This window comes from Mauremys mutica, chromosome 1, assembly GCF_020497125.1.
Source record: "Mauremys mutica isolate MM-2020 ecotype Southern chromosome 1, ASM2049712v1, whole genome shotgun sequence".
Taxonomy (NCBI): Eukaryota; Metazoa; Chordata; order Testudines; family Geoemydidae; genus Mauremys; species Mauremys mutica.
Window position 1 is genome coordinate 371,852,512 of NC_059072.1, and position 24,404 is coordinate 371,876,915.

Consider the following 24,404-nt stretch of genomic DNA (forward strand, 5'->3'; position numbering starts at 1 on the left):
CAGGATTGAAGACCAGATGGAGATGAGGCATCAGCCGTTTATAGGCTTTTCCAGGTGTAAGAACCTCTTTGTTCTTACTGTGGAAAATTACAGCAAAATGGAGTCTGGAGTCACATGGGCAAGTCCCTGCATACTTTACTGAGTTACAAGGCATGTCTGCCTCCTCTCAATGGGTCAGTTGTGTAGCTGATGGTCCTTAATGGGCCCTCAGGCAGGCTAGGCAGAGCTAACACCAACTCATCTGGGGTGTCTCCCAGAAGCACAGCACAAGTTTGAAATACAGACAGAACAGAGCCAATACTCATAACTTCAACTACAAAAATGATACACACATACAGACAGCATAATCATAACCGGCGACCCATAACCTGGTCTTAGACACCTCATATGACCCCCTTTACATAAGATTTGGTGCCACTACAGGACCTTGGTTGCAACCATGTTCTATATGGTCCCAGATTATATCAATAACGTCACAGGCATGTAGGGATTCAGTTTGTTTAGGGCCCATTTTCCTCTGTAGAGAAGCAAAGTGTGTGTTGTAAATGGCTTGTTTCCCTCTGTCCTTTGCGTGGCCACCCAGTGAGTGCCGTGGGGGGGTCACCGCCTGTCTGGGTGGAAGGACAAGGGTGAAACCAGCTCAGATCAGCAGAGGATCAGACCTACAAACCCCCAAACAATCCCCTGTAACAGCAGGGCACCCGGCAGGGCGGGAAGTGGAGCCAGGGAATGAGGGGAACGGAGAGCAGAGCTTGGGCTGGCTCCTGTCTCATGGCTTAGCGCTGGCCTGGCAGCCAGTAGCCAGGGGACTGCTCAGTGGGACCTGCCAGCGTCTTGGGGATCATCGCACCCTGACGGGGATGGACCAGCCCCTCGCCGGGGCCTGGCTGGGCTGGATTCGCGGCAGGGAGCCCCGGACAGAGACGGGGCCCAGGGTCTCCCCTGAGAGCTGCAGAGCCCGGGGCCCCAGTCACAGAGTGTGGGGGAGTCGGGGCCCTGCACCCCCCATTCCTCGATTCACCGGGACTCTCAGCCAGCCAGGAACACAAAAGGGTTATTAGCCGACAGGAACAGTCCCAAGCAGGGCTTGTAGGTACAACCAGGACCCCTCAGCCAGGTCCCTCTGGGGGGCCCCAGGGAGCCCAGACCCCGGTTCTAGGCCTTCCCCCATCTCCCCAGCGAGCTCCGAACTAAAACCGCCCCAGCTGTCTGCCCCAGCCACCCCCCACCCTGCCCCCGGCTCCTTCTCCAGCCTTTGTCCAGTTTCCCAGGCAGAAGGTGTCACCTGGCCCCAGCCCCCATCCTAGGCCCAGGTATCGTCCCTCAAGTGAAGTCACCGCTGATATCCCATCACCATCGGTATTAATGCAGACAGTAAAGTAGTGAAACTCCCACCCAACATCCCCAGGCCAACACCCCTGTGACGGAGCGATTCTGGCGGGACCCAACTGAGCGTGCCAAATCAGGACCAATTGCTTAAACTGGGCAGTTACAGCCCTAGGCTGGGGTTTTTCCACCTCTAAGGCAAACCAAACCAGCCAGACAAAAAGGACTTTGGTCTCACCCCACTGGCTAACCACAAGTCACACAAGCAATTTCCTTAGACACTCCAGTCTCCCAGTATCACCACCAGTGCACTCGTCCTGGGGATGAATGGTTATGAAAACCAACACCCCAATAAAAGAAAAAGGTTCTCTCGATCCCAAAGGACCAAGCCCCAGACCCAGGTCAATATACACATCAGATCTTACCCACAAATCACGCTGTTGCCAATCCTTTAGAATCTAAAATCTAAAGGTTTATTTACAAAGGGAAAAAGGTAGAGAAGAGAGGTAGAATTGGTTAAATGGAATCAATTACATACAGTAATGGCAAAGTTCTTAGTTCAGGCTTGCAGCAGTGCTGGAGTAAACTGCAGGTTCAATTTAAGTCTCTGGAATACATCCCCCGCTGGGATGGGTCAGTCAGTCCCTTGAGTAGAGCTTCAGTTTGTAGCAAAATCCCTCCAGAGGTCAGAAGCAGGATTGAAGACAAGATGGAGATGATGCATCAGCCTTATATAGACTTTTCCAGGTGTAAGAATCCCTTTGTCCTCACGGTGGAAACTTACAGCCAAAATGGAGTTTGCAGTCACATGGACAAGTTTCTGCATACTTTGCTGAGTCACAAGGCGTGTCTGCCTTCTCTCCATGGGTCAATTGTGTAGCTGATGGCCCTTAATGGGTCATCAAGCCAGCTATGCAGGGCTGACATCAGCTTGTCTGGGACACTTCCCAGAGGCAGAGCATAATACCAAATAACAGACAGTACAGAGCCAATACTTATAACTTCAACTACAAAATGATACACAGACATACAGACAGCATAATCATAACCAGCAACCCAGAACCTGGTCTTAGACACCTTAGATGACCCCCTTTACTTAGGATTTGGTGCCACCACAGGACCTTGGTTGCAACCCATGTTCTATATGGTTCCCATTTATATCAATAACGTCACAACCCCCCACTCCCTACCTCACAATACCTGATGTCCTTAATGGGCCCCCAAGCCGGCTAGGCTGAGCTGACACCAGCTTGTCTGGGGTGTCTCCCAGAAGCACAGCACAAGTTTGAACTACAGACAGAACAGAGCCAATACTCATAACTTTAAACAGAAAAATGATACACGCACCCAGACAGCGTAATCGTAACCAGCCACCCAGAACTGGGTCTTAGACACCTCATCTCACCCCCTTTGTACAAGATTTGGTGCCACTACAGGACCTTGGTTGCAACCCTGATCTCTACGGTCCCAGTTTGTGTCAATACCGTCACACCAGCCCGACATGCTGTGACTCTCTGTCCCTCGCCCAGGACGTCCCGTCGGAGGAGGGGACCCCGGAGCTGGGGCAGCAGGACTTGGAGCAGCCCACCCTGCACCTGGCACTGCTGAGCCTCAGGTGAGTAGGGCAGGGCTGCTGGGGCCAGGCTGTGCACCGAGGCAGTGGGGCTGGGAGTCAGGACGAGGCTTTGCCCTGTGACAGTGGGGCAGGACCCACGGGCTGGGGGTGACAGGGATCAGCCCAGGGGCCCTTCCCATAGGGTGCAGGGGGCCAGACAGTACCCAGGGCGTCACCAGCCTCTCTTGCTCTTCCTCAGTGCGCCGAAAGCCAAGGAACAGACGCTGCAGCTGGGCTCGCCCCTGGGCTCCAAGGTACGGCTGCCGGGTTACTGTCGTCATGGTGCCGGGGCAGCAGGGCTGCCAGGTGTCAGGGAGTCCCCGGGCGCTGCTCTGGAGCTGCTCCCCACCAAGCCAGGCAGGACTCTGGGGAGCCTCCTCTCCCTCGGAGCAGCCTGTCCCCAGGGCAAGAAGCTCCCCCGGTTTCACCTCCTGGGTCTCTCCTTGGAGCATTCAGCATCCTCTGCCCCTCCGTGTGCTTCCCATAGCGAGTCCACCCAGGCGGGGTCCTGGGGGGGCCACAGGGTCCTGCCCCCCCACTGCGCAGTCAGACGTGACTCTCAGCCAGCCAGTAACACAGAGGTTTATTAGACGACAGGAACATGGGCTAAAACAGAGCTTGTAGGTACCGCGAACTGGACCCCTCGGCCGGGTCCATTCTGAGGTCTAGCGAGCCAGACACCCCTGTCTGCCCTCACTCCTCGTCCCCAACCAGCTCCAGACTGAACCCCCCCCAGCCCCTCCTCTCTGGCCTTTGTCTCTTTCCCAGGCCAGGAGGTCACCTGATCTCTTTGTTCTCCTTTAGCCATCCCCTGGCAGGGGGGAAGGGCCCCGGCCATTAGTTGCCAGGAGCCAGAGTGTCGGCCATTTATGCACGCTGGAGACTTAAGAAATGCATAGGGGAAACTGAGGCACCCACACAGTATTCAGAGGAAACATTAAGAACAGTCCCACTTAGTTACACTGGGTTACTGTCGTCATGACACCCAGGGCAACAGGGATGCTGGGTTACTGTCGTCACGGCGCCGGGACAGCAGGGGCTGCTGCGTGACTGTCGTCACAGCGCTGGGAAGAGCTGCCAGCAAGTGCGCCCATTTAGCCTGGTATCATTCACCCCCAGTCAGACCCCTGGGCCCAGCCAGCCCGTCCCGTCCCCCCCCCCCCGGGTCAGACCTCTGGGCCCTCCAGTGGCTGGCGGTGGTGACTCTGCCAGGGGTGGTGGGGCTCTGGCAAGAGGTGGGGCTGGCAGGGTGGTGGTGGTGGGGCTGTGCCTGGTGGGGGGATTGTGCCAGCCGGGGGGGGGCTGTGCCAGGGGACTGTGCCTGGGGGGGTCGGCGGGGGTGGCTGGCAGCAGCCCCATGGCGTGTCCCCTCCCCAGAGCTTCCCGGTGCGGTCGCTGGGCTGGGTGGAGATGAGCGAGGAGGAGCTGGCCCCAGGCAAGAGCAGCGCGGCCGTGAACTCCTGCATCCACCAGCTGGCCGGCCGCGGGGCCCCCCCGCTGGGGGGCTGGGACCAGGTGAGCGGGGCAGCCGGGGGGAGGGGGGAGGTGCGGGGCTGGGCCGGTCCCTGGGGCCGCGGGCTGGGCTGGGCTGTGAGCTGCAGGGAAAGGGGTCCCCACGGGGCTAATCCCCAGCCAGCCCCCCCATCCCCCCACTGCTGCCCTGCCCCAGGCCTGACCTCTGACCCTATGCTGCCCCCCGCTCTGAGCCCCTCCCCCACCCTGACCCCGCTCTCCCCCCAGGGCCGGGCCATGCTGCTGCTCCTGGACCGCGAGACGCTGCGGCTGGTGGAGCCGGTGGAGCAGACGCTGCTGCACGCCCAGCCCGTGGCCAGCATCCGCGTGTGGGGCGTCGGCCGGGACGATGGCAGGTAGGGGGCTCTGGGGAGCCGGATGAGCCCCGCAGGGCGCGGCGCAGGGACCACCACAGGGGAGCGCTGCAGGGCCCTGGGGCTGCAGGCAGGGCAGGGTCCAGCTTGGGGGCCGCCTTGCCCAGCCCCCCTAACTCGCCGGGACACAGAGCTGTACGGTGCCGTCCCCCGTGTGCCCTGGCCCCTGTCACCCCCCGTGCGCAATGACGCTGGCTTTGGTGGGACCCTTCTGAGAGGGCCAATGCAGGACAAATTGCTCAGAGCACGGCAGTCACAGCCCCAGGCGGGGGGTCCTTTGCACACCAAGGCAAACCAAAGGACCCCCCGCCTGGGGCTGTGACTGCCGTGCTCTGAGAGAGAGGACTTCGGTCTCACCCCACTGGCTAACCACAAGTCACACAAGCAATTCCCTCAGACACTCCAGTCTCCCAGTATCACCACCAGTCCCACCCGTCCTGGGGATGAATGGTTATGAAAACCAACACCCCAGTAAAAGAAAAAGGGTTCTCCTGATCCCAAAGGACCAAGCCCCAGACCCAGGTCAATATACACATCAGATCTTACCCACAAATCACGCTGTTGCCAATCCTCTAGAATCTAACATCTAAAGGTTTATTCATAAAGGGAAAAAGGTAGAGATGAGAGCTAGAATTGGTTAAATGGAATCAGTTACATACAGTGATGGTCAAGTTCTTTCAGGCTTGTAGCCGGGACGGAATAAGCTGCAGGTTTAAATCAAGTCTCTGGAAAATCCCCCGCTGGGATGGGTCAGTCAGTCCTTCGTTCAGGGCAAGTCCCTCCAGAGGTCAGAAGCAGGATTGAAGACAAGATGGAGGGGTTTCCAGGGCCTTTTATATCCTCTGCCCGTGGAAGGACGCCCCGTCCATTCTTACTGTGGAAAATCACAGCAGCAAGATGGAGTCTGGAGTCATGTTGGGGAGGGATAGCTCAGTGGTTTGAGCATTGACTTGCTAAACCCAGGGTTGTGAGTTCAATCCTTGAGGGGGCCACTTAGGGATCTGGGGCAAAAATCTATCAGGGGGTTGGACTAGATACCTCCCAACCCTGATATTCTGTGAAACTGAGGCACATACAGTATTAATGAAAAACAGTAAGACTCCCATAGGCTCATAAATGTCATAACAGGGAAAATTCCTGCTGTGTCACACTAGGTCACTCCAATCCTTGACTCTGGGAGCCAGCCTGACCCTGCTCCACTGTGAGAACCCCACTCCTGGGCTGTTCACACAGCCTCAGGCATGTAATACACTCCTTGGATTGTGCAACTGTATGACACTAGCCAATATCTCTGGCCCCAGACACAACCCTAGGAACATACATTTTGCAGTGTCCAGTTATGCCCGCTGAATGCTGCAAGCTTATATGAGCTCGTCAATTGAACAAAGAAATTGATATGCACCAGGCTTGTTATCCCAAGGGGAGTCTCTGACACACTTCAACCAAGCACACTGCTCCAGGTGAAACAAACAAACACATTTATTAACTACAAAGATAGATTTTAAGTGATTATAAGTCAAAGCACAGCAAGTCGGATTTGGTGAAATGATATAAAAGCAAAACGCATTCTAAGCTGCTCTTAACACTTTCACAAACTTCAATGCGTCTCACCGCAGACTGGCTGGTTGCCCTTCAGCCAGGCTCTCCCCTTGGATCAGCGCTTCAGTCGCTGGGTGGTGGTGTCTGTAGATCAGGGGTCTCAAACTCAAATGACCCCGAGGGCCGCATGAGGACTAGTGCATTGGCCCGAGGGCCGCATCACTGACACGCCCCCTTGCTGCCCCTGGCCCCACCCCCAATCCACCCCTTCCATGAGGCCCCGCCCCTGCCCTGTCTCTTCTCCACCTCCTCCCCTAAGCGCGCGCAGTTTTAATAAATATATACACTCAGTAATGCACCTCACTCAAAGGACAAAACACGCACTTAGATTTACTGCCTAAGGCTCTGGGAGGGAGTTTGGGTGGGGGAGGGGGTCTGGATGCAGGCTCTGTGCTCGATGCAGGCTCCAGGCTGCGGCAGGGGTGGGTGGGGTGCAGGCTTTGGGACGGAGTTTGGGGATAGGAGGGAGTGCAGGGGTGAGGGCTGTGGGGCTGAGGGCGAGGGGTACATGATGCAGGAGGGGGCTCAGGGCTAGGGAAGAGGGTTGGGCTGTGGGGTGAGGGCTGTGGATGAGGGGTTCATGATGCGAGGGGGCTCAGGGCTAGGGAAGAGGGTTGGGCTGTGGGGTGAGGGCTGTGGATGAGGGGTTCATGATGTGGGGGCGCTCAGGGCTGGGGCAGAGGATTAGGGTGCGGGGGGATGAGGGGTTCATGATGTGGGGGCGCTCAGGGCTGGGGCAGAGGATTAGGGTGTGGGGGGATGAGGGCTCTGGCTGGGGCTGAGGATTAGGGTGCAGGGGGATGAGGGCTCTGGCTGGGGCTGAGGATTAGGGTGCAGGGGGATGAGGGGTTCATGATGTGGGGGTGCTCAGGGCTGGGGCTGAGGATTAGGGTGCGGGGGGAATGAGGGCTCTGGCTGGGGCTGAGGGTTTGGGTTGGAGAGGCTCAGGGTAAGGGCAGCCTGCCTTGCCAGTACTGGCGGAGGGCAGGCACTAGGACCCTGCGGCAGCAGACAGCAAATCTGCTGGGAGCCCTCCGGGCAGCAGGCAGGGGAGAGGCGCGTTGCGTTCTGTCAGGCAGGGACGCAACACAACGCGGCGGAGGGGGGGAAACACGCGGAGGGGGGGTGGCAGGCGGGGGCTGGGACCTGCTCCAGGCAGGGTCGTGGCGGCGGGGGGAGACCTGCGGTGGCCGGGGCCGATCCAGGCAGGACCGGGGGGGGGGGGGCGGGAAGAGACCCAGCTCCAACTATTGCTGGAGCAGGGCGCCCAGCCCTGAATATTGCTGGGGCCCGGGCCCCACACAAATATATAACCTGCCGCCCATGCCCCCCGGCCCGGCCCGGCCGGTCCCGCTTCCCTTCCCCCGGCCCGGCCCCGGCGGGTCCCGCTTCCCCCCCCCCCACTTACCCGAGCGCGTCTCCGGCGAGGCCTGAGCTCCGTCCCGCTCAGAGCCGCGTGGTGAGGGGGGCGGGGCTGTGAGCTCCACGCCGAGCGGAGGCAGCTGCCCCGCCCCCTCACCACGCGTCTCTGAGCGGGGCGGGGCTCAGAGGCCCCGCCGGAGACGCTGAGGCTCCAGGAGAGGGGCGGAGGCGGGAGCCTCCGCTCTTCTCTTGGGGGCCCCTGCGGAGCTCCCCTGGGGAGCTCCGCGGGCCGCAGGGAAGAGCTCCGCGGGCCGCATGCGGCCCGCGGGCCGCATGTTTGAGACCCCTGCTGTAGATGGAGGTGGTAAGGGAAGGACAACAGAACTGACCAAGGGAAGGGGGGTGACTCACTCGAGAGTCCAACAGACCCTTTGTTGCTGCCTAGGCCAGTGTCCTTTGTTCCTGTGAGGCTGGGCTGGGTTTGTCGCATAGATGCCCTGATGAGGTGTGAACTGCCCCTCTGCTTCTGGAGAGTTTTGCCTGGGCTTGTTTTAAGCCATGAGGACACATTTTCAGTCTCATAACTATGTACATGAAATTACAACCTCTAACATCACTATAACAACAATGCTCGGTGCATCATGAGCCTTCCGAAGACACCCGACATGACAAACTTTGCACTGGTCACCACACAGTCATTTTACAGGGATGAACATGGGGCTGCAGGGGGTTCCCCCGAGGTACAGAGCGTCACACTCACATACAGCATAACAAGGGAAAATCCCCACTACGTCAACCCCACCGCCAGGGGACGCTGGGCTCTGCACCCTGCTGCCGGGGGACGCTGGGTTCTGCACCCCGCTGCCGGGGGACGCTGGGCTCTGCACCCCGCTGCCACGGGACGCTGGGCTCTGCACCCCACCACCGGGGGACGCTGGGCTCTGCACCCCACCACCGGGGGACGCTGGGCTCTGCACCCCGCCGCCACGGGACGCTGGGCTCTGCACCCCGCCGCCACGGGACGCTGGGCTCTGCACTCCGCCGCCGGGGGACGCTGGGCTCTGCACTCCGCCGCCGGGGGACGCTGGGCTCTGCACCCCACCACCGGGGGACGCTGGGCTCTGCACCCCGCTGCCGGGGGACGCTGGGTTCTGCACCCCGCTGCCGGGGGACGCTGGGCTCTGCACCCCGCTGCCACGGGACGCTGGGCTCTGCACTCCGCCGCCGGGGGACGCTGGGCTCTGCACCTCGCCGCCGGGGAACGTTGGGCGCGGCACCCCACCACCGGGGGACGCTGGGCTCTGCACCCCGCTGCCACGGGATGCTGGGCTCTGCACCCCGCCGCCAGGGGACACTGGGTTCTGCACCCTGCTACTGGGGGACGCTGGGCGCTGCACCCCGCTACTGGGGGATGCTGGGTTCTGCACCCCACCACCGGGGGACGCAGGGCTCTGCACCCCGCTGCCAGGAGACGCTGGGCTCTGCACCCCGCCGCCAGGGGACACTGGGTTCTGCACCCTGCTACTGGGGGATGCTGGGCGCTGCACCCCGCTACTGGGGGACGCTGGGTTCTGCACCCCACCACCGGGGGACGCTGGGCTCTGCACCCCGCCGCCGGGGGACGCTGGGTTCTGCACCCCGCCGCCGGGGGACGCTGGGCTCTGCACCCCGCTACTGGGGGACACTGGGCTCTGCACCTCGCCGCCGGGGGATGCTGGGCTCTGCACTCCGCTGCCATCCCCATGGGGGGCCCCCTTGGTGAGGGGAAACTGGCTCCAGACTCATTGCACATCTCAGCCAACACCTCTGTCTCGTCTGGCCCCTGGCTGGACGGGATCTGGCCGGTGTCGAGCCCAGGGCGGGGGTGTGTGTGCCTGGAACCCCCCCCCCCCCTGCCCCCGGATGGGTTGGTGGGAAGATGCTGCAGGGCTGAGTTTGGCAGGCAGGGTCAGAGGTCATCATCTCCAGAACGTGACCCCCCTGCTCAGGTTGAGGGCTCAGCAGGGGACTCTGACATTCGGGGTCTCACCCACAGGGACTTTGCCTACGTGGCCCGGGACCCACTGACGCAGATGCTGAAATGCCACGTCTTCCGGTGCGAGACACCAGCCAAGCGCATCGCCACCAGCCTGCAGGCCGTGTGCTCCCAGGTGAGACCCCCCGACCTCCCCGGGTCCCCCCGAACCTCCCCCCCATCGCCACCAGCCTGCAGGCCGTGTGCTCCCAGGTGAGACCCCCCGACCTCCCCGGGTCCCCCCGAACCTCCCCCGAACCTCCCCCCCATCGCCACCTGCCTGCAGGCCGTGTGCTCCCAGGTGAGACCCCCCGACCTCCCCAGGCCCCCCTGAACCTCCCCCGATCCCGCGCCCCCACGCCACCAGCCTGCAGGCCGTGTGCTCCCAGGTGAGACCCCCCAACCTCCCCGGGTCCCCCCGAACCTCCCCCCCATCGCCACCAGCCTGCAGGCCGTGTGCTCCCAGGTGAGACCCCCCGACCTCCCCGGGTCCCCCCGAACCTCCCCCCCCATCGCCACCAGCCTGCAGGCCGTCTGCTCCCAGGTGAGACCCCCCCACCTCCCTGTGTCCCCCCGAACCTCCCCCCCCATTGCCACCAGCCTGCAGGCCGTCTGCTCCCAGGTGAGACCCCCCGACCTCCCCGGGTCCCCCCGAACCTCACACCCCATCGCCACCAGCCTGCAGGCCGTCTGCTCCCAGGTGAGACCCCCCAACCTCCCCGGGCCCCCCCGAACCTCCCCTAACCCTCCCCCCCATCGCCACCAGCCTGCAGGCCGTGTGCTCCCAGGTGAGACCCCCCGACCTCCCCGGGTCCCCCCGAACCTCCCCTGAACCTCCCCCCCCTCGCCACCCGCCTGCAGGCCGTCTGCTCCCAGGTGAGACCCCCCGACCTCCCCGGGTCCCCCCCAACCTCCCCCCCATCGCCACCAGCCTGCAGGCCGTCTGCTCCCAGGTGAGACCCCCCGACCTCCCCGGGTCCCCCCCCCGAACCTCCCCCCCCCATCGCCACCAGCCTGCAGGCCATGTGCTCCCAGGTGAGACCCCCCGACCTCCCCGGGTCCCCCCGAACCTCACACCCCATCGCCACCAGCCTGCAGGCCGTCTGCTCCCAGGTGAGACCCCCCGACCTCCCCGGGCCCCCCCGAACCTCCCCTAACCCTCCCCCCCATCGCCACCAGCCTGCAGGCCGTGTGCTCCCAGGTGAGACCCCCCGACCTCCCCGGGCCCCCCCGAACCTCCCCCCCCATCGCCACCAGCCTGCAGGCCTTGTGCTCCCAGGTGAGACCCCCCGACCTCCCCGGGCCCCCCCGAACCTCCCCTAACCCTCCCCCCCATCGCCACCAGCCTGCAGGCCATGTGCTCCCAGGTGAGACCCCCCGACCTCCCCGGTCCCCCCCTAACCTCCCCTAACCGTGCCACCGTTCGCCACCAGCCTGCAGGCCGTGTGCTCCCAGGTGAGACCCCCCGACCTCCCCGGGCCCCCCCGAACCTCCCCCCCATCGCCACCAGCCTGCAGGCCGTCTGCTCCCAGGTGAGACCCCCCCGACCTCCCCGGGTCCCCCCCCCGAACCTCCCCCCCATCGCCACCAGCCTGCAGGCCGTCTGCTCCCAGGTGAGACCCCCCGACCTCCCCGGGTCCCCCCGAACCTCCCCCCCATCGCCACCAGCCTGCAGGCCATGTGCTCCCAGGTGAGACCCCCCGACCTCCCCCGGGTCCCCCCCAACCTCCCCCCCATCGCCACCAGCCTGCAGGCCGTCTGCTCCCAGGTGAGACCCCCCCGACCTCCCGGGTCCCCCCGAACCTCCCCCCCACCGCCACCAGCCTGCAGTCCGTGTGCTCCCTGGTGAGCCCCCCCCACCTCCCCGGGCCCCCCCGAACCTCCCCCGAACCTGCCCCCCATCGCCACCAGCCTGCAGGCCGTGTGCTCCCAGGTGAGACCCCCCGACCTCCCCGGGTCCCCCCGAACCTCCCCCCCCATCGCCACCAGCCTGCAGGCCGTCTGCTCCCAGGTGAGTCCCCCCGACCTCCCTGGGTCCCCCTGATCATCCCCCGAACCTCCCCCCCCCATCGCCACCAGCCTGCAGGCCGTGTGCTCCCAGGTGAAACCCCCCGACCTCCCCAGGCCCCCCTGAACCTCCCCCGAACATCCCCCCCATCGCCACCAGCCTGCAGGCCGTGTGCTCCCAGGTGAGACCCCCCGACCTCCCTGGGTCCCCCCCAACCTCCCCCCCATCGCCACCAGCCTGCAGGCCGTCTGCTCCCAGGTGAGACCCCCCGACCTCCCCGGGTCCCCCCGAACCTCCCCCGAACCTCCCCCCCATCGCCACCTGCCTGCAGGCCGTGTGCTCCCAGGTGAGACCCCCCGACCTCCCCAGGCCCCCCTGAACCTCCCCCGAACATCCCCCCCATCGCCACCAGCCTGCAGGCCGTGTGCTCCCAGGTGAGACCCCCCAACCCCCCCGGGTCCCCCGAACCTCCCCCCCCATCGCCACCAGCCTGCAGGCCGTGTGCTCCCAGGTGAGACCCCCCGACCTCCCCGGGTCCCCCCCAACCTCCCCCCCATCGCCACCAGCCTGCAGGCCGTGTGCTCCCAGGTGAGACCCCCCGACCTCCCCGGGTCCCCCCGAACCTCCCCCCCCATCGCCACCTGCCTGCAGGCCGTGTGCTCCCAGGTGAGACCCCCGACCTCCCCGGGTCCCCCCGAACCTCCCCCCCCTTCTCCACCCGCCTGCAGGCCGTCTGCTCCCAGGTGAGACCCCCGACCTCCCCGGGTCCCCCGAACCTCCCCCCCATCGCCACCAGCCTGCAGGCCATGTGCTCCCAGGTGAGACCCCCCGACCTCCCCGGGTCCCCCTAACCTCCCCCCCATCGCCACCTGCCTGCAGGCCGTGTGCTCCCAGGTGAGACCCCCCGACCTCCCCGGGTCCCCCCGAACCTCCCCCCCATCGCCACCTGCCTGCAGGCCGTGTGCTCCCCGGTGTGACCCCCCGACCTCCCCGGGTCCCCCCGAACCTCCCCCCCCATCGCCACCAGCCTGCAGGCCGTCTGCTCCCAGGTGAGACCCCCGACCTCCCCGGGTCCCCCCGAACCTCCCCTTCCTGGGTTCTCACGTTACCTGCTCAGGTCTCCTCCGTCAAGGCCAATCTCCCATCCCCCGGTGCCGATTGTCCTCCCAGGCCGACACCCCCCACTCAGCATTCACAGGCCACAGTAAGAACAGTCCCAGTTCATCACGTGCGGTGCCTGGGTGCCGGGAATAGTGCCTGGGGGGGGCAGGCGCAGTGCCGGGGGGTGCCGGGCATGGTGCCTGGGGGGGCCAGGCTTGGTGCCGGGGGGGGGCACAGTGCCAGGGGGCCGTGTGTGGTGCCGGGGCAGCTGGGTGCGGTGCCAGGGGTCTGGGCATGGTGCCGGAGGGTGCTGGGCATGGTGGCAGGGGCGGTGCCAGGGGGCAGGCACGGTGCCGGGGGGGGACACGGGCACTTTCAGTCGGACTCTCTGTGACCCCGGCTCCCCTAGATGCTGGAGCAGCGGCAGAGCAGCCGGGCACTTGTGAGCAGCCTGGCGCTGGAGCAGGCCGGGATGGTGGAGATTCCCTTCCAAGGTAGCGGGGGGCACAGGGGGCCTCACGGCAGGGTGGGGCCGGGCTGGGCGGGGGCCTGGGCAGGGTGGGGCCGGACTGGGCGGGGGGCTGGGTGGGCCGGGAAGTGGGGTTAGGGTGGGGCTGGGCCGGGCAGTGGGGGGCCGGGTTGGGCCGGGCTGGGTGGAGGACTGGGTGGGCCGGGCAGTGGGGGTCAGGGTGGGGCCAGGCTGGGTGGAGGACTGGGTGGGCCGGGCAGTGGGGGGCAGGGTGGGGCCGGAGGGGGTGGAGGACTGGGGGGGCCAGGCAGTGGCGGGCTGGGGGGGCCGGGCTGGGTGGAGGACTGGGGGGGCCGGGCAGTGGGGGGCAGGGTGGGGCCGGACTGGGCGGGGGGCTGGGTGGGCCGGGAAGTGGGGTTAGGGTGGGGCTGGGCCGGGCAGTGGGGGGCAGGGTGGGGCGGGGCTGGGTGGAGGACTGGGGGGGCCCGGGCAGAGGGGGGCTGGGGGGGCCGGGCAGTGGGGGGCAGGGTGGGGCCAGGCTGGGTGGAGGACTGGGGGGGCCAGGCAGTGGCGGGCTGGGTGGAGGACTGGGTGGGCCGGGCAGTGGGGGGCAGGGGGGGCCGGGCTGGGTGGAGGACAGGGTGGGCCAGGCAGTGGCCGGGCTGGGTGGAGGACTGGGTGGGCCGGGCAGTGGGGGGCAGGGGGGGCCGGGCTGGGTGGAGGACGGGGGGGGCCAGGCAGTGGGGGGCAGGGTGGGGCCGGGCGGGGTGGAGGACTGGGGGGGCCAGGCAGTGGGGGGCTGGGGGGGCCGGGCCGTGGGGGCCAGGCAGTGGCCGGGCTGGGTGGAGGACTGGGTGGGCCGGGCAGTGGGGGGCAGGGGGGGCCGGGCTGGGTGGAGGACTGGGGGGGCCAGGCAGTGGGGGGCTGGGGGGGCCGGGCTGGGTGGAGGACTGGGGGGGCCAGGCAGTGGGGGGCTGGGGGGGGCCGGGCGGCTTTGCCCGCGCAGACTGACCCCGTCTCTCTCCACAGTGGAGTTCCCGGCTCCCAGGACCGAGCTGGTGCAGAGGTTCCAGGTGTCCTACCTGGGCAGCGCGCCCGTCGCCCGGCCTGTGGGTACGGCCCGGGGGGCTCCTGTGCAGAAGGGGTTCATGGCTGGGGGCTGGCCCAGGGGGGAGCGGGGCCCCGGCTCACCCCATGGCTCCCGGGGGTCGGGGCAGGGCTTGACAGCCGCTCTGCTTGGCCCCTTCCCAGGCATGGACGTGATCAACGCAGCCCTGGACTCAGCCCTGGCGGCCCCCAGCCGGGACCACTGGACCCCCAGCCACGTCCACGTGGCCCCCGCCACGCTCAGCGTCACCCACGCGCAGGTGAGACCCCCCCGCCCCTTGGGGGTTGAGTTGGGGGGGAGGGAAGACCCCAGTGATGATGTCACTCCAGGGTTGAGTTGTGTCACGTAGTGGGGGGGGGGGGGGACACAAGGCCCTGCACCCCCGGCTTCCTATATAGACATGTAATTGGAGCTAGGCCAATCTCCTAGAGCTGGAAGGGACCTCGAAAGGTCATCGAGTCCAGCCCCCTGCCTTCACTAGCAGGACCAATTTTTGCCCCAGATCCCTAAGTGGCCCCCTCAAGGATTGAACTCACAACCCTGGGTTTAGCAGGCCAATGCTCAAACCACTGAGCCCCGTCCCGCAGGAGCTGTGCCGGGGTGGGGGGTGGTTCTCAGAGCCAGGCCGTGGGGGGTTCTGGCTCCCTGCTCCCCCCCAGACATGTGCTGTGTGTGTGGGGGGGGAGGGTTCTGGGAGCCGTGCCGTGGGTGGGTTTCCAGGACATGTGCTGTGGAGGGTCCTGGCTCCCTGCTCCCCCCCCCCCCAAGACACATGCCGTGTGTGGGGTTCTGGCTCCCTGCTCCCCCCCCCCCAAGACACATGCCGTGTGTGGGGTTCTGGCTCCCTGCTCCCCCCCAGGACAGGTGCCGTGGGGGGTTCTGGCTCCCTGCTCCCCCCCAGGACAGGTGCCGTGGGGGGCTCCGGGCCCTGAGCCCCTCTCTCCCCGCAGACGGAGGCCGTGCTGTGCGAGTGCCGGGTGCGGTTTCTCTCCTTCATGGGCGTGGGCCGGGACGTTCGCTCCTTCGCCTTCATCACCGCCAGCGCCCCGGGCGCCTTCCGCTGCCACATGCTCTGGTGCCAGCCCAACGCCGCCGGGCTCAGCGAGGCCCTGCAGGCCGCCTGCATGGTGAGCGCCTGCCCCCGACCCACGGGGGCCTGCCCCCGGGACCCTGCCCCACAGGACCCTGCCCCTGACCCCCGGGGTCCTGCCCCTGAGACCCCGACCCACAGGACCCTGCCCCTGACCCCCGGGGTCCTGCCCCCGGGACCCTGACCCACGGGGGCCTGCCCCTGACCCACGGGGTCCTGCCCCTGGGACCCTGCTGCCCAACCCCCAGGGCCCTGCCCCCCATCACCAGCTTCTGACCCATGGGGCCTTGCCTCCATCCCTGCCCTCCATCACTCTGCCCCCCGACCCCCGGGGCCATGCTCCCCATCCCTGCCCCTGACCCACAGGCCCTGCTCCCCAACCCCTGGGGCCCTGCCCCCAGGACCCTGCCCCCGACTCACGAGGTCCTGCCCCGTCACCGGCCTCTGACCCATGGGGCCTTGCCCCCATCCCTGCCCTCCATCACTCTGCGTCCCCGACCCTGCCCCCCAACCCACTAGGTCCTGCCCCCTGGCCCCAACCAACAGGGCCCTGCCCCCAACCCACAGAGTCCTGCCCTCAGGGCCTGCCCCCCGTCACTGGCCTCTGACCCATGAGGTCGTGCTCCCCATCCCTGCCCCCAACCACAGGCCCAGCCCCCCCATCCCATGGGGCCGTGTCCCCCGACTCATGGGGCACTGTACCTGGGCTCTGCCCTGCCCCACCCCGGGACCACGGCCTGCAGGGGGCATCCCCCTCCCTCTGGGTGGTGGGGGAGGGCTGTGGGTGGGTGGGGGGTTTTGGGGGGGCTGTTCCCCACTCTCCCCAGCTGGTAACCCCGTTGCCCCCCAGCTGCGCTATCAGAAGTGCCTCGACGCCCGGCCCCAGGCCCCCAGCTCCTGCCTGCCGGCGCCGCCCGCGGACTCCATGGCCCGGCGCGTGGGCTCCACCGTCCGCAGGGGCGTCCGCAGCCTGCTGGGCAGCCTGAAGCCCAAACGCCTCGGGGGGCAGACGCCGTGAGACCCCCCTGCCCGGGGCCAAGGCTACGGCACAGCGCGGGAGAAGCCCCGGCTGGCCCCACGGCGCCTGGGCTGCCTGCCCTCCCCCCCGGCTCTGGCTGGGCCCTGAGGGGGGTCCTGGCTCAGCCCCTCCCTCCACCCCCCTGCCTGTGACTCGCCGGTTAGTGCTGGGGGGCCCATGGGCGCGGCCCCGGGAGCCGCTGTCACGCGGTGGGTGTTGTACTAACTCGTTAATAAACGCGTCCTGCCCGACCGGCCCGGCTCGCTCTGTGCGCCGCGGGGGTGGGGGCAGTTCGCCAACACAGCCGGCTTCGGGGAGCAGAGATGGGGGGGGGGGGAGATTCCTGGGCTGAATCTGGCGGCTCAGTGGGGTGGGCTGCAGGGGAGGGGGCTCGGGGGGCCAGGCCCCAATCCTGCAGAGGGGCCCAGGGGACGACCCACCCTGGGGCCAGGCTGTGCCCAGGCAGCCGGCCCCCGTGGCCAAGAACACCAGGAAGTTTGGGCAGCAGGAGCCCTGGCTCAGCACCCTCCCCCAGCACCAGCACCAGCACCAGGTGTTTTCCTCTCCTTTTATTGAGGGGCCAGAGCCCCCAGCCCCGCCTGGTCCAGGTCCCCAAGCCTCTGCAACACACGCCCCTCCCCGGCTTCCCCCCCCAGCCCCCTCCCTTGGCCCGGCTCCCCCCCCACCCCGAGTCCTGGCCCAGCCCAGCCGAGCCCCCCCCCCCCGAGTCCTGGCCCAGCCCAGCCCCCCCCCGGCCTGGCTCAGCACAGCCGCCGCTGGCGCCACAGGGCCTGGACGTGGGCGAAGGGCAGGCGGGGGCGCAGGGCGCGGCAGAGGCTGGGGTCGGCGGAGCGCAGGGCGCAGAGCAGAGCCGCCTTGCAGGCCTCGCGGCAGGGCTCCCGGGGCGGGTGGCCCTTGTGGAAGAGGAACCAGAAGTGCTGGAAGAGCCGCTCGTCGGCCTGGAAGCGCCGCAGGAGCCCGTCCCAGTCGGCCGGGAAGACGCTGGGCAGCCCGTAGGCCTGGCGGGCCCGGTACAGCCGCTGCCAGCGTGGCTCGGCCCCCGGCGCGTTGGCCTCCGTCAGGTTCAGGATGAAGGTCTCGTGATCCAGGACCATGTGGGAGCTGCCAGGGTAGTCGCCGTCCAGCTGGTAGACGCGGTAGCCTGGGGGGGAGCAGAACGTCACCCCCTGCGGCACAGCGGGGCCCTGGCCAGGGCCGGCCGCGGCGCCGGGGGCTGACTCACCGGGGTTCAGGTTGATGTAGGTGGTGACGCTGGGGGCCACGAAGGCCACGGAGACGGGGCGTGAGAGCGTCTCCTCGTCGTAGAACATCTCAAACTCGTCCACGTGCGTGTGCCCGAAGAACTGCGCCGCGATGGTGCCCTCGAACCTGCCGCGGGTGGAGATGGGCGTCAGGGGGCCGGGCACCTCACCGCAGGGCCCCACAGCTGGCACCGGCAGGAACCGGCGCCGCCGTGCCCGTGGGGGGGGGGACTGGGCACCGGCAGGAACCGGCACCGCCACACCCCTGGGGGGGGACCGGGCCCTGGAAGGAACTGGCGCCGCCGCGCCCGTGGGGGTGGGACCGGGCACGGGAAGGAACCGGCGCCGCCACACCCCTGGGGGGGGACCGGGCACCGGCAGGAACCGGCACCGCCACACCCCTGGGGGGGGGACCGGGCACGGGAAGGAACCGGCGCCCCCACGCCCGTGGGGGGGGGACCGGGCACGGGAAGGAACCGGCGCCGCCACACCCCTGGGGGGGGACCGGGCCCTGGAAGGAACTGGCGCCGCCACACCCCTGGGGGGGGGACCGGGCACGGGAAGGAACCGGCGCCCCCACGCCCGTGGGGGGGGGCGGGCACGGGAAGGAACCGGCGCCACCATGCCCGTGGGGGGGGACCGGGCACGGGAAGGAACCGGCGCCGCCGCGCCCGTGGGGGGGGGACCGGGCATGGGAAGGAACCGGCGCCGCCACACCCCTGGGGGGGGACCGGGCACGGGAAGGAACCGGTGCTGCCACGCCCCTGGGGGGGGGCCACCAGCAGGAACCGTGGGGGGGGACCGGGCACGGGAAGGAACTGGCGCTGCCACGCCCATGGGGGGGGGGACCGGGCACAGGAAGGAACCGGCGCTGCCACGCCCCTGGGGGGGGCCACCAGCAGGAACTGTGGGGGGGGGCTGGGCCCGGCCCTGCTGTGCTCTGGCCGGGGGGGCCAAGCGGCTCCAGGAGCTCTGTGCACCCCGACCCTGCGCCGCCAGCACCTCCCAGTGCCTAGGCCTGAGCCCAGCACCCGCTTCAGAGGCCTTGGCTGGCACCAGAGCTGCAGGTGCCCGGCCCACCGAGAGGCCCCTTGGGGGCGGGAAAGGGGCCGGAGACGCCCCCCAGGAGCAGAGCGAAGGCCCCGGCGGGAAGGGGTCGGTTTGGGAGAGTTACGAGTGACGTCCGCCCTGGGGCTTGTGGGCAGAGACGGAGCCGAGGCAGCGCAGCTGGGGGTCCCTGTGGCTCTGGGCAGGGGACACGACACCCCGGGGTCTCTCGGCTGGGCACAGCTCGGGGGGGACGGACATGCAGGCGGCTGGGGCCAGAGGCTCAGTCTTGGGGGCGCGGAGGCTGCATGGCCGGCCCAGGAGGAGACGGGACCCCAGGTCTGGCCCATGCCAGGTGCAGAACCTGGGGGTGCAGGGCTGGTCCGGGGGCTCTGGGAGGGGCTGGTCAGGTGGTTGGTTCTGAGCCCTGGAGGCAGGGCGGGAACCCAGGCGTCCGGGCGGGGCTCACCTGTTAACGATGCGGTAATAGTTCCAGCTCCAGCTCCTCAGGCAGTGGGCGGGGGGGATGTGCCCGATGATGTGCACCTGGGGCGGCAGTGGGCGTGAGCAGGAACGGCACAGAGAGGGACCCCCCCTCAGAACAGGGACCCCCCCCAACCACCAGGAGCACAGACAGGGACCCCCCTCCATGCCCCGGAGCACAGACAGGGACCCCCCCCCCAACCGCCAGGAGCACAGACAGGGACCCCCCCCTCCACGCCCCGGAGCACAGACAGGGACCCCCCCTCCACGCCCCGGAGCACAGACAGGGACCCCCACCCAACCCCCAGGAGCACAGACAGGGACCCCCCGCCCCTGGGGAACAGTGACGCCCCCTTGGTGGTGCCCTGCCCAACCCCAGCCCCGCTTGGCCCCTCTGGGAGGGGAACCCGGCAGTGACTCTGGCTGGGGGTGCAGGGGGAGGGGCAGTGGCCCCCCCATCACCTGCCCCCGGCCGTGGGGCACAGAGGGGGCAGCCCTGGGCCCAGCCCCTCACCTTCTCCTGCTGCCCCTCGGCAGCCTGCAGGACGCCCACCAGCCACTGCAGCTGCCCGGCCGGGTCGGTGGCGTTGATCAGGAGCCAGAAATTGGCCTCGGAGCAGAAGTTCATGTTGAGGGAGACGAGCCGCAGGCCGGGCCGGAGCCGCAGGGTGTAGAACCCGCCGACCCTGCAGGGGGGTGGAGGGGGCAGCTGTGAGACCCCGGGCCGGTGGGGCTGCCCCCCAACTCCTCCTGCCCGCCTGGGCCCCTTCCCTCGCCAGCCCCTGGGGCCCTGCCCGCCAGCCCCCCAACTCCTCCTGCCCGCCAGCCCCCCAACTCCTCCTGCCTGCCTGGGCCCCTTCCCTCGCCAGGCCCCAGGGCCCTGCCCGCCAGCGCCTCCTGCCCGCCTGGGCGCCAGCCCCCCAACTCCTGCCCGCCTGGCCCCCTTCCCTCGCCAGGCCCCAGGGCCCTGCCCGCCAGCCCCCCAGCGCCTCCTGCCCGCCTGGGCGCCAGCCCCCCAACTCCTGCCCGCCTGGCCCCCTTCCCTCGCCAGGCCCCAGGGCCCTGCCCGCCAGCGCCTCCTGCCTGCCTGGGCGCCAGCCCCCCAACTCCTGCCCGCCTGGCCCCCTTCCCTCGCCAGCCCCCGGGGCCCTGCCCGCCAGCCCCCCAGCGCCTCCTGCCCGCCTGGGCCCCTTCCCTCGCCAGCCCCCCAACTCCTCATGCCCACCTGGGCCCCTTCCCTCGCCAGCCCCCCAGACCAGTGCTGCCAGCTGCCCCGCCTCCTCTCCCCTAGCCAGCTCCCTGCTTATCCATCGCCCCTGACCCCCGGCTCACCCACCCCGTGCCCCCAGTCCCACCTGAGGGTCTCCAGCGCCTCGGGGGGCAGCCAGCCCTCCCAGGCCTCAGCCATGGCACCGTAGAGCCAGGCCGAGGACTGGTTGCCGTGGACGTAGGGCGGGGGGAAGCCGTTGACCGGCGCGGCCTCGTGGTTGCCCACGGCCGGGTAGACGGGCAGGGGCGCCAGGTGCTTGCGCAGCAGGGTGCTGAGGGTGCGCAGGGCCCGGAGCTGGTCGGCGCGGCTCTGCTGCCACACGTCGTGGGCGGGCAGGTCGCCCGTCCAGTAGGCCAGCTGGAAGGGGGGGCCGCGGGCCAGGTGCTGCAGCAGGTTCTCGATGGTGTGCAGCGGCAGGTCGCACTTGCTGTACTCGCCCCAGTAGCCGGCGCCCGCGTGGGGGGGGCCCTGCGCCCGCCCCCCCGGCAGCACAGCGGGTCCTTGCAGGCCGGGTCGCTGCCCGGCGCGTAGGCCTGGTCCCAGTGCAGGTCGGTGAGGAAGAGCAGGCGGGCGGTGGGGGCGCCGGGCGGGGGGGGCGCGGGCGGCACGACCGGGGGCTTGGGCGTGCCGGGCAGCGTCACGTTCCAGTCGGAGAGGATGTCCCAGTGCCCACAGCGGGCGCCCACCAGCAGCCCGCAGATCTCGGCCGGGCGCAGCACCGACCGCACCCAGGCTGACACCACGTCCTTCTCAAAGAGCCGGACGGCGTCCTGGCAGATCTCCCGCCGCGCCAGCCGCAGCTCCGTGCACACGCTCACCGCCAGGCGCTCGATGCGGGCCTCGTTCGGCTGCATCTGCAACACGCCAGGGCGTCAGGGGCAGCGCCAGGCCGGGGGGGGGTCACGCGCCAGGCCGGGGGGGGGGCCTCACGCCAGGCCTCTGTTATCCCCCACTAGGCTCCCTCTGCACTTGGACTCCGCCCCGCAGCCTGGGCCAGGCACTGTCATCCAGCCCCCCACCCATGGGACACCCTGCTACACCCCATCCCCGCCCCCACACACTGCCCCGGGGGCAGGGTGGGGACTCAGTTGTCTCGAGGCTTCTCAGCCCAGTGCAGGGACTGTTTCCCCACGGGGGTGGCAGGCTCCCCGCCAGACTCGCCCGCAGGTGACGCGCCCGCAGCCGACGCGCCCGCAGCCCTGGCATCTCTGCTCATGGTGCCCCAGACATCAGCCGTGGGGCCGTGGTGAGAGACGGGGGCAGGAGCGGGTCAGCGCCCCGGGGGGGTGGGAGGGAGCGGGTCAGCGGCCCGGGGGGGGGGCAGGAGCCCGGGGGGGGGGCAGGAGCGGGTCAGCAGCCCGGCGGGGGGGGGGAGGAGCGGATCAGGCTCTGCCCTTGACAAGGACCACAGAGGTCAGCACGGAACCACCTGGGCCAGCCACCAGCAGATGCAGGCAGGGGCAGGGGTCTGTGAGGCTGAGCGGGGAGCGTGAGCCAAGGGTCCTGCCCCACGCCGCAGACACCACACTGGGGCTGGACCAGCGGGGGGAGGGCTCGGGGGGGACCGGCCACTGCAGGGTGCAGGATGGGGGGTCACTGCGGCACTGCTGGGGGTCAAAATGCTCAGGGCTTGAGGGGCTCTGGGCAACTGTCCAGGCAGCTGGGACCCAGAATTTCTCTGCTGCTGGGGCAGGACCCAAGACCCCTGGCCTGAGGGCCGTGCCGGCCCCCCCGTGCCAGGGCTGGAGCGCTGGGATACCACCAGGGCCGGCTCCAGACCCCAGCGCGCCAAGCGCGCGCTTGGGGCGGCATTTTGCCGGCAGGGCGGCAGGCGGCTCCGGCGGACCTTCCGCAGGCACGTCTGCAAGAGGTCCCCCGACCGGCAGCGCGCCGCCCTGCTTGGGGCGGCCAGATTCCTAGAGCCGCCCCTAGATACCACCCTGCTGTGGGGCACCAGGCAGGCAGACACCCTTAACTCTGCCCTGCTCTTCCACCAGCCTGCCGGCCTCTGCACCAGGGGAGACACGTCCCACTCCAGGAAGCTTGAGGGGGCAGCTGGGGGGGGCGCTGGGTTCAGCTCCCGGCCCTGTCCCATCCAGCAGCCCGTTCCCGGCAGGCGCTGTGGGGCTGGCGGGGGTCAGCGAGGCGGCCAGGGGGTCCTGATCCCGGGGCCCAAATGGAGCAGGCTGCCAAGCCTAGTGGATGATTGTGAGTATCTTGTGCCACAGCTGGGACGGGCACTGCACACCACACAGATGCTAGCGCCAGAGCCAGGGAGAGAACCCAGGAGTCCTGGCTCACAGGCCCCCTGCTCCAACCCCCACTCCCCTCCCAGATCCGGGGAGAGAACCCAGGAGTCCTGGCTCCCAGCCCCCTGCTCCAACCCCCCAGCCCCCACTCCCCTCCCAGAGCCAGGGAGAGAACCCAGGAGTCTTGGCTCTAACCACTAGATCCCACTCCCCTTCCAAAACTACAGAGAGAACCCAGGAGTCCGGGCTCCCAGCCCCGCCGCTCTAAGCCACCAGACCTCGCTCCCTTCCCAGTGCAGAGAGGAACCCAGGCGTCCGGTGGGGGAGGGGGTCGGGAGGACGCTCCCAGGAGCCGGCGGTTCCCCGCGGAGCGGAGCGGAGCGGGGCAGGGGAGGGGCCCGAGGCGGCGGTGAGGGGCCGGCGGGCGCTACCTGCACGCCCAGGTCGATGGCGGAGAAGAGGACGCGGCAGGCGGAGCAGCTCAGGTTCCTCCAGCCGAGCTGCGCCCCCGCGGCCGCCAGCTGCTCCCCCAGCGGGGCCGGGCCCCACGCGCCGGGCCGGGCCGGGCCGAGCCGAGCCAGCGGCACCAGCCAGGCCAGCGCCAGCAGCAGCAGCCGGGCGGCCCCGGCCATGGCGAGTCCGGCAGGAGCCCGCAGCGCCCGCCCAGGAAGCGCCCGCCCCAGCCCCCGCAGCGCAGCGCAGCGCCCGCCCCCCTGCACCTCCCGGCCCGGCCCCCCGCAGCGCCCGCCCCCCGGCACCTCCCACCTCCCGGCCATCCCCCGCGCAGCGCCCGCCCCCCGGTCCCTCCCGCCTCCCCCCCCCCCCCCGCGCAGCGCCCGCCCCCCGGTCCCTCCCGCCTCCCGCCCCCCTCCCCCGCAGCACCTCCCGCCCCGGCCCCCTGCACCTCCCACCTCCCCCCCCGCAGCGCCCGCCCCCCGGCACCTCCCACCTCCTCCCCCCCCCCCCCGCGCAGCGCCCGGCACCTCCCGCGCTGCGCCCGGCACCTCCCGCCTCGCCCCCCCCCCCCGGCACCTCCCACCTCCCGGCCCGGCCCCCGCGCCCCCCCCAGCACCTCCCACCACCCGCCCCCCCCTCGCAGCGCCCCCCCCCCGGCACCTCCCCTCCAGCAAATCCCGCCCCGAGGACCGCCCGCCCGCTGCAGAGCATTATGGGAGCTGGGGGGGCACCGCAGGGCATTGTGGGGGCTGTGGTGTCACTGTGGGGCACCGCAGGGCATTTTGGGAGATGGGGGGCGCCGCAGGGCATTGTGGGGGCTGTGGTGTCAGGGGGGGCACTGCAGGGCATTGTCAGAGCTGGGGGGGAACCGCAGGGCATTGTGGGGGCTGTGACATCACTGGGGTCACCGCAGGGCATTGGGGCTGTGGGGGCACCGCAGGGCATTGTGGGGGCTGTGGTGTCGGGGGGGCACTGCAGGACATTGTCAGAGCTGGGGGGGCACCGCAGGGCATTGTGGGGGCTGTGACATCACTGGGGGGC

The 24,404-nt window shown here is 68.7% G+C and overlaps 2 protein-coding genes across 2 annotated transcripts in view; one reads left to right on the forward strand and one right to left on the reverse strand.

Moving 5' to 3' along the window:
• LOC123375027 (amyloid-beta A4 precursor protein-binding family B member 1-like) overlaps window positions 1-16,848 on the forward strand; it is a 37,251-nt gene extending 20,403 nt beyond the window's left edge. Inside the window, exons 6-15 of the mRNA XM_045025584.1 lie at window positions 2,856-2,941; window positions 3,141-3,195; window positions 4,319-4,456; window positions 4,682-4,809; window positions 9,824-9,938; window positions 13,321-13,405; window positions 14,410-14,493; window positions 14,632-14,747; window positions 15,439-15,615; window positions 16,429-16,848. Of these exons, the coding sequence (XP_044881519.1) occupies window positions 2,856-2,941; window positions 3,141-3,195; window positions 4,319-4,456; window positions 4,682-4,809; window positions 9,824-9,938; window positions 13,321-13,405; window positions 14,410-14,493; window positions 14,632-14,747; window positions 15,439-15,615; window positions 16,429-16,596 (1,152 nt within the window). The 3' untranslated portion in view covers window positions 16,597-16,848. The remainder of the gene's footprint in view (window positions 1-2,855; window positions 2,942-3,140; window positions 3,196-4,318; window positions 4,457-4,681; window positions 4,810-9,823; window positions 9,939-13,320; window positions 13,406-14,409; window positions 14,494-14,631; window positions 14,748-15,438; window positions 15,616-16,428) is intronic.
• A 509-nt stretch (window positions 16,849-17,357) lies between these two features.
• LOC123363122 (sphingomyelin phosphodiesterase-like) lies at window positions 17,358-23,555 on the reverse strand. The gene is given in 7 exon segments (XM_045003931.1): window positions 17,358-17,758; window positions 17,840-17,985; window positions 19,375-19,451; window positions 19,903-20,074; window positions 20,744-21,135; window positions 21,138-21,512; window positions 23,339-23,555. Coding segments are annotated over 7 exon segments (1,764 nt in total). The 5' UTR covers window positions 23,540-23,555.
• Between the last annotated feature and the right edge of the window lie 849 nt (window positions 23,556-24,404).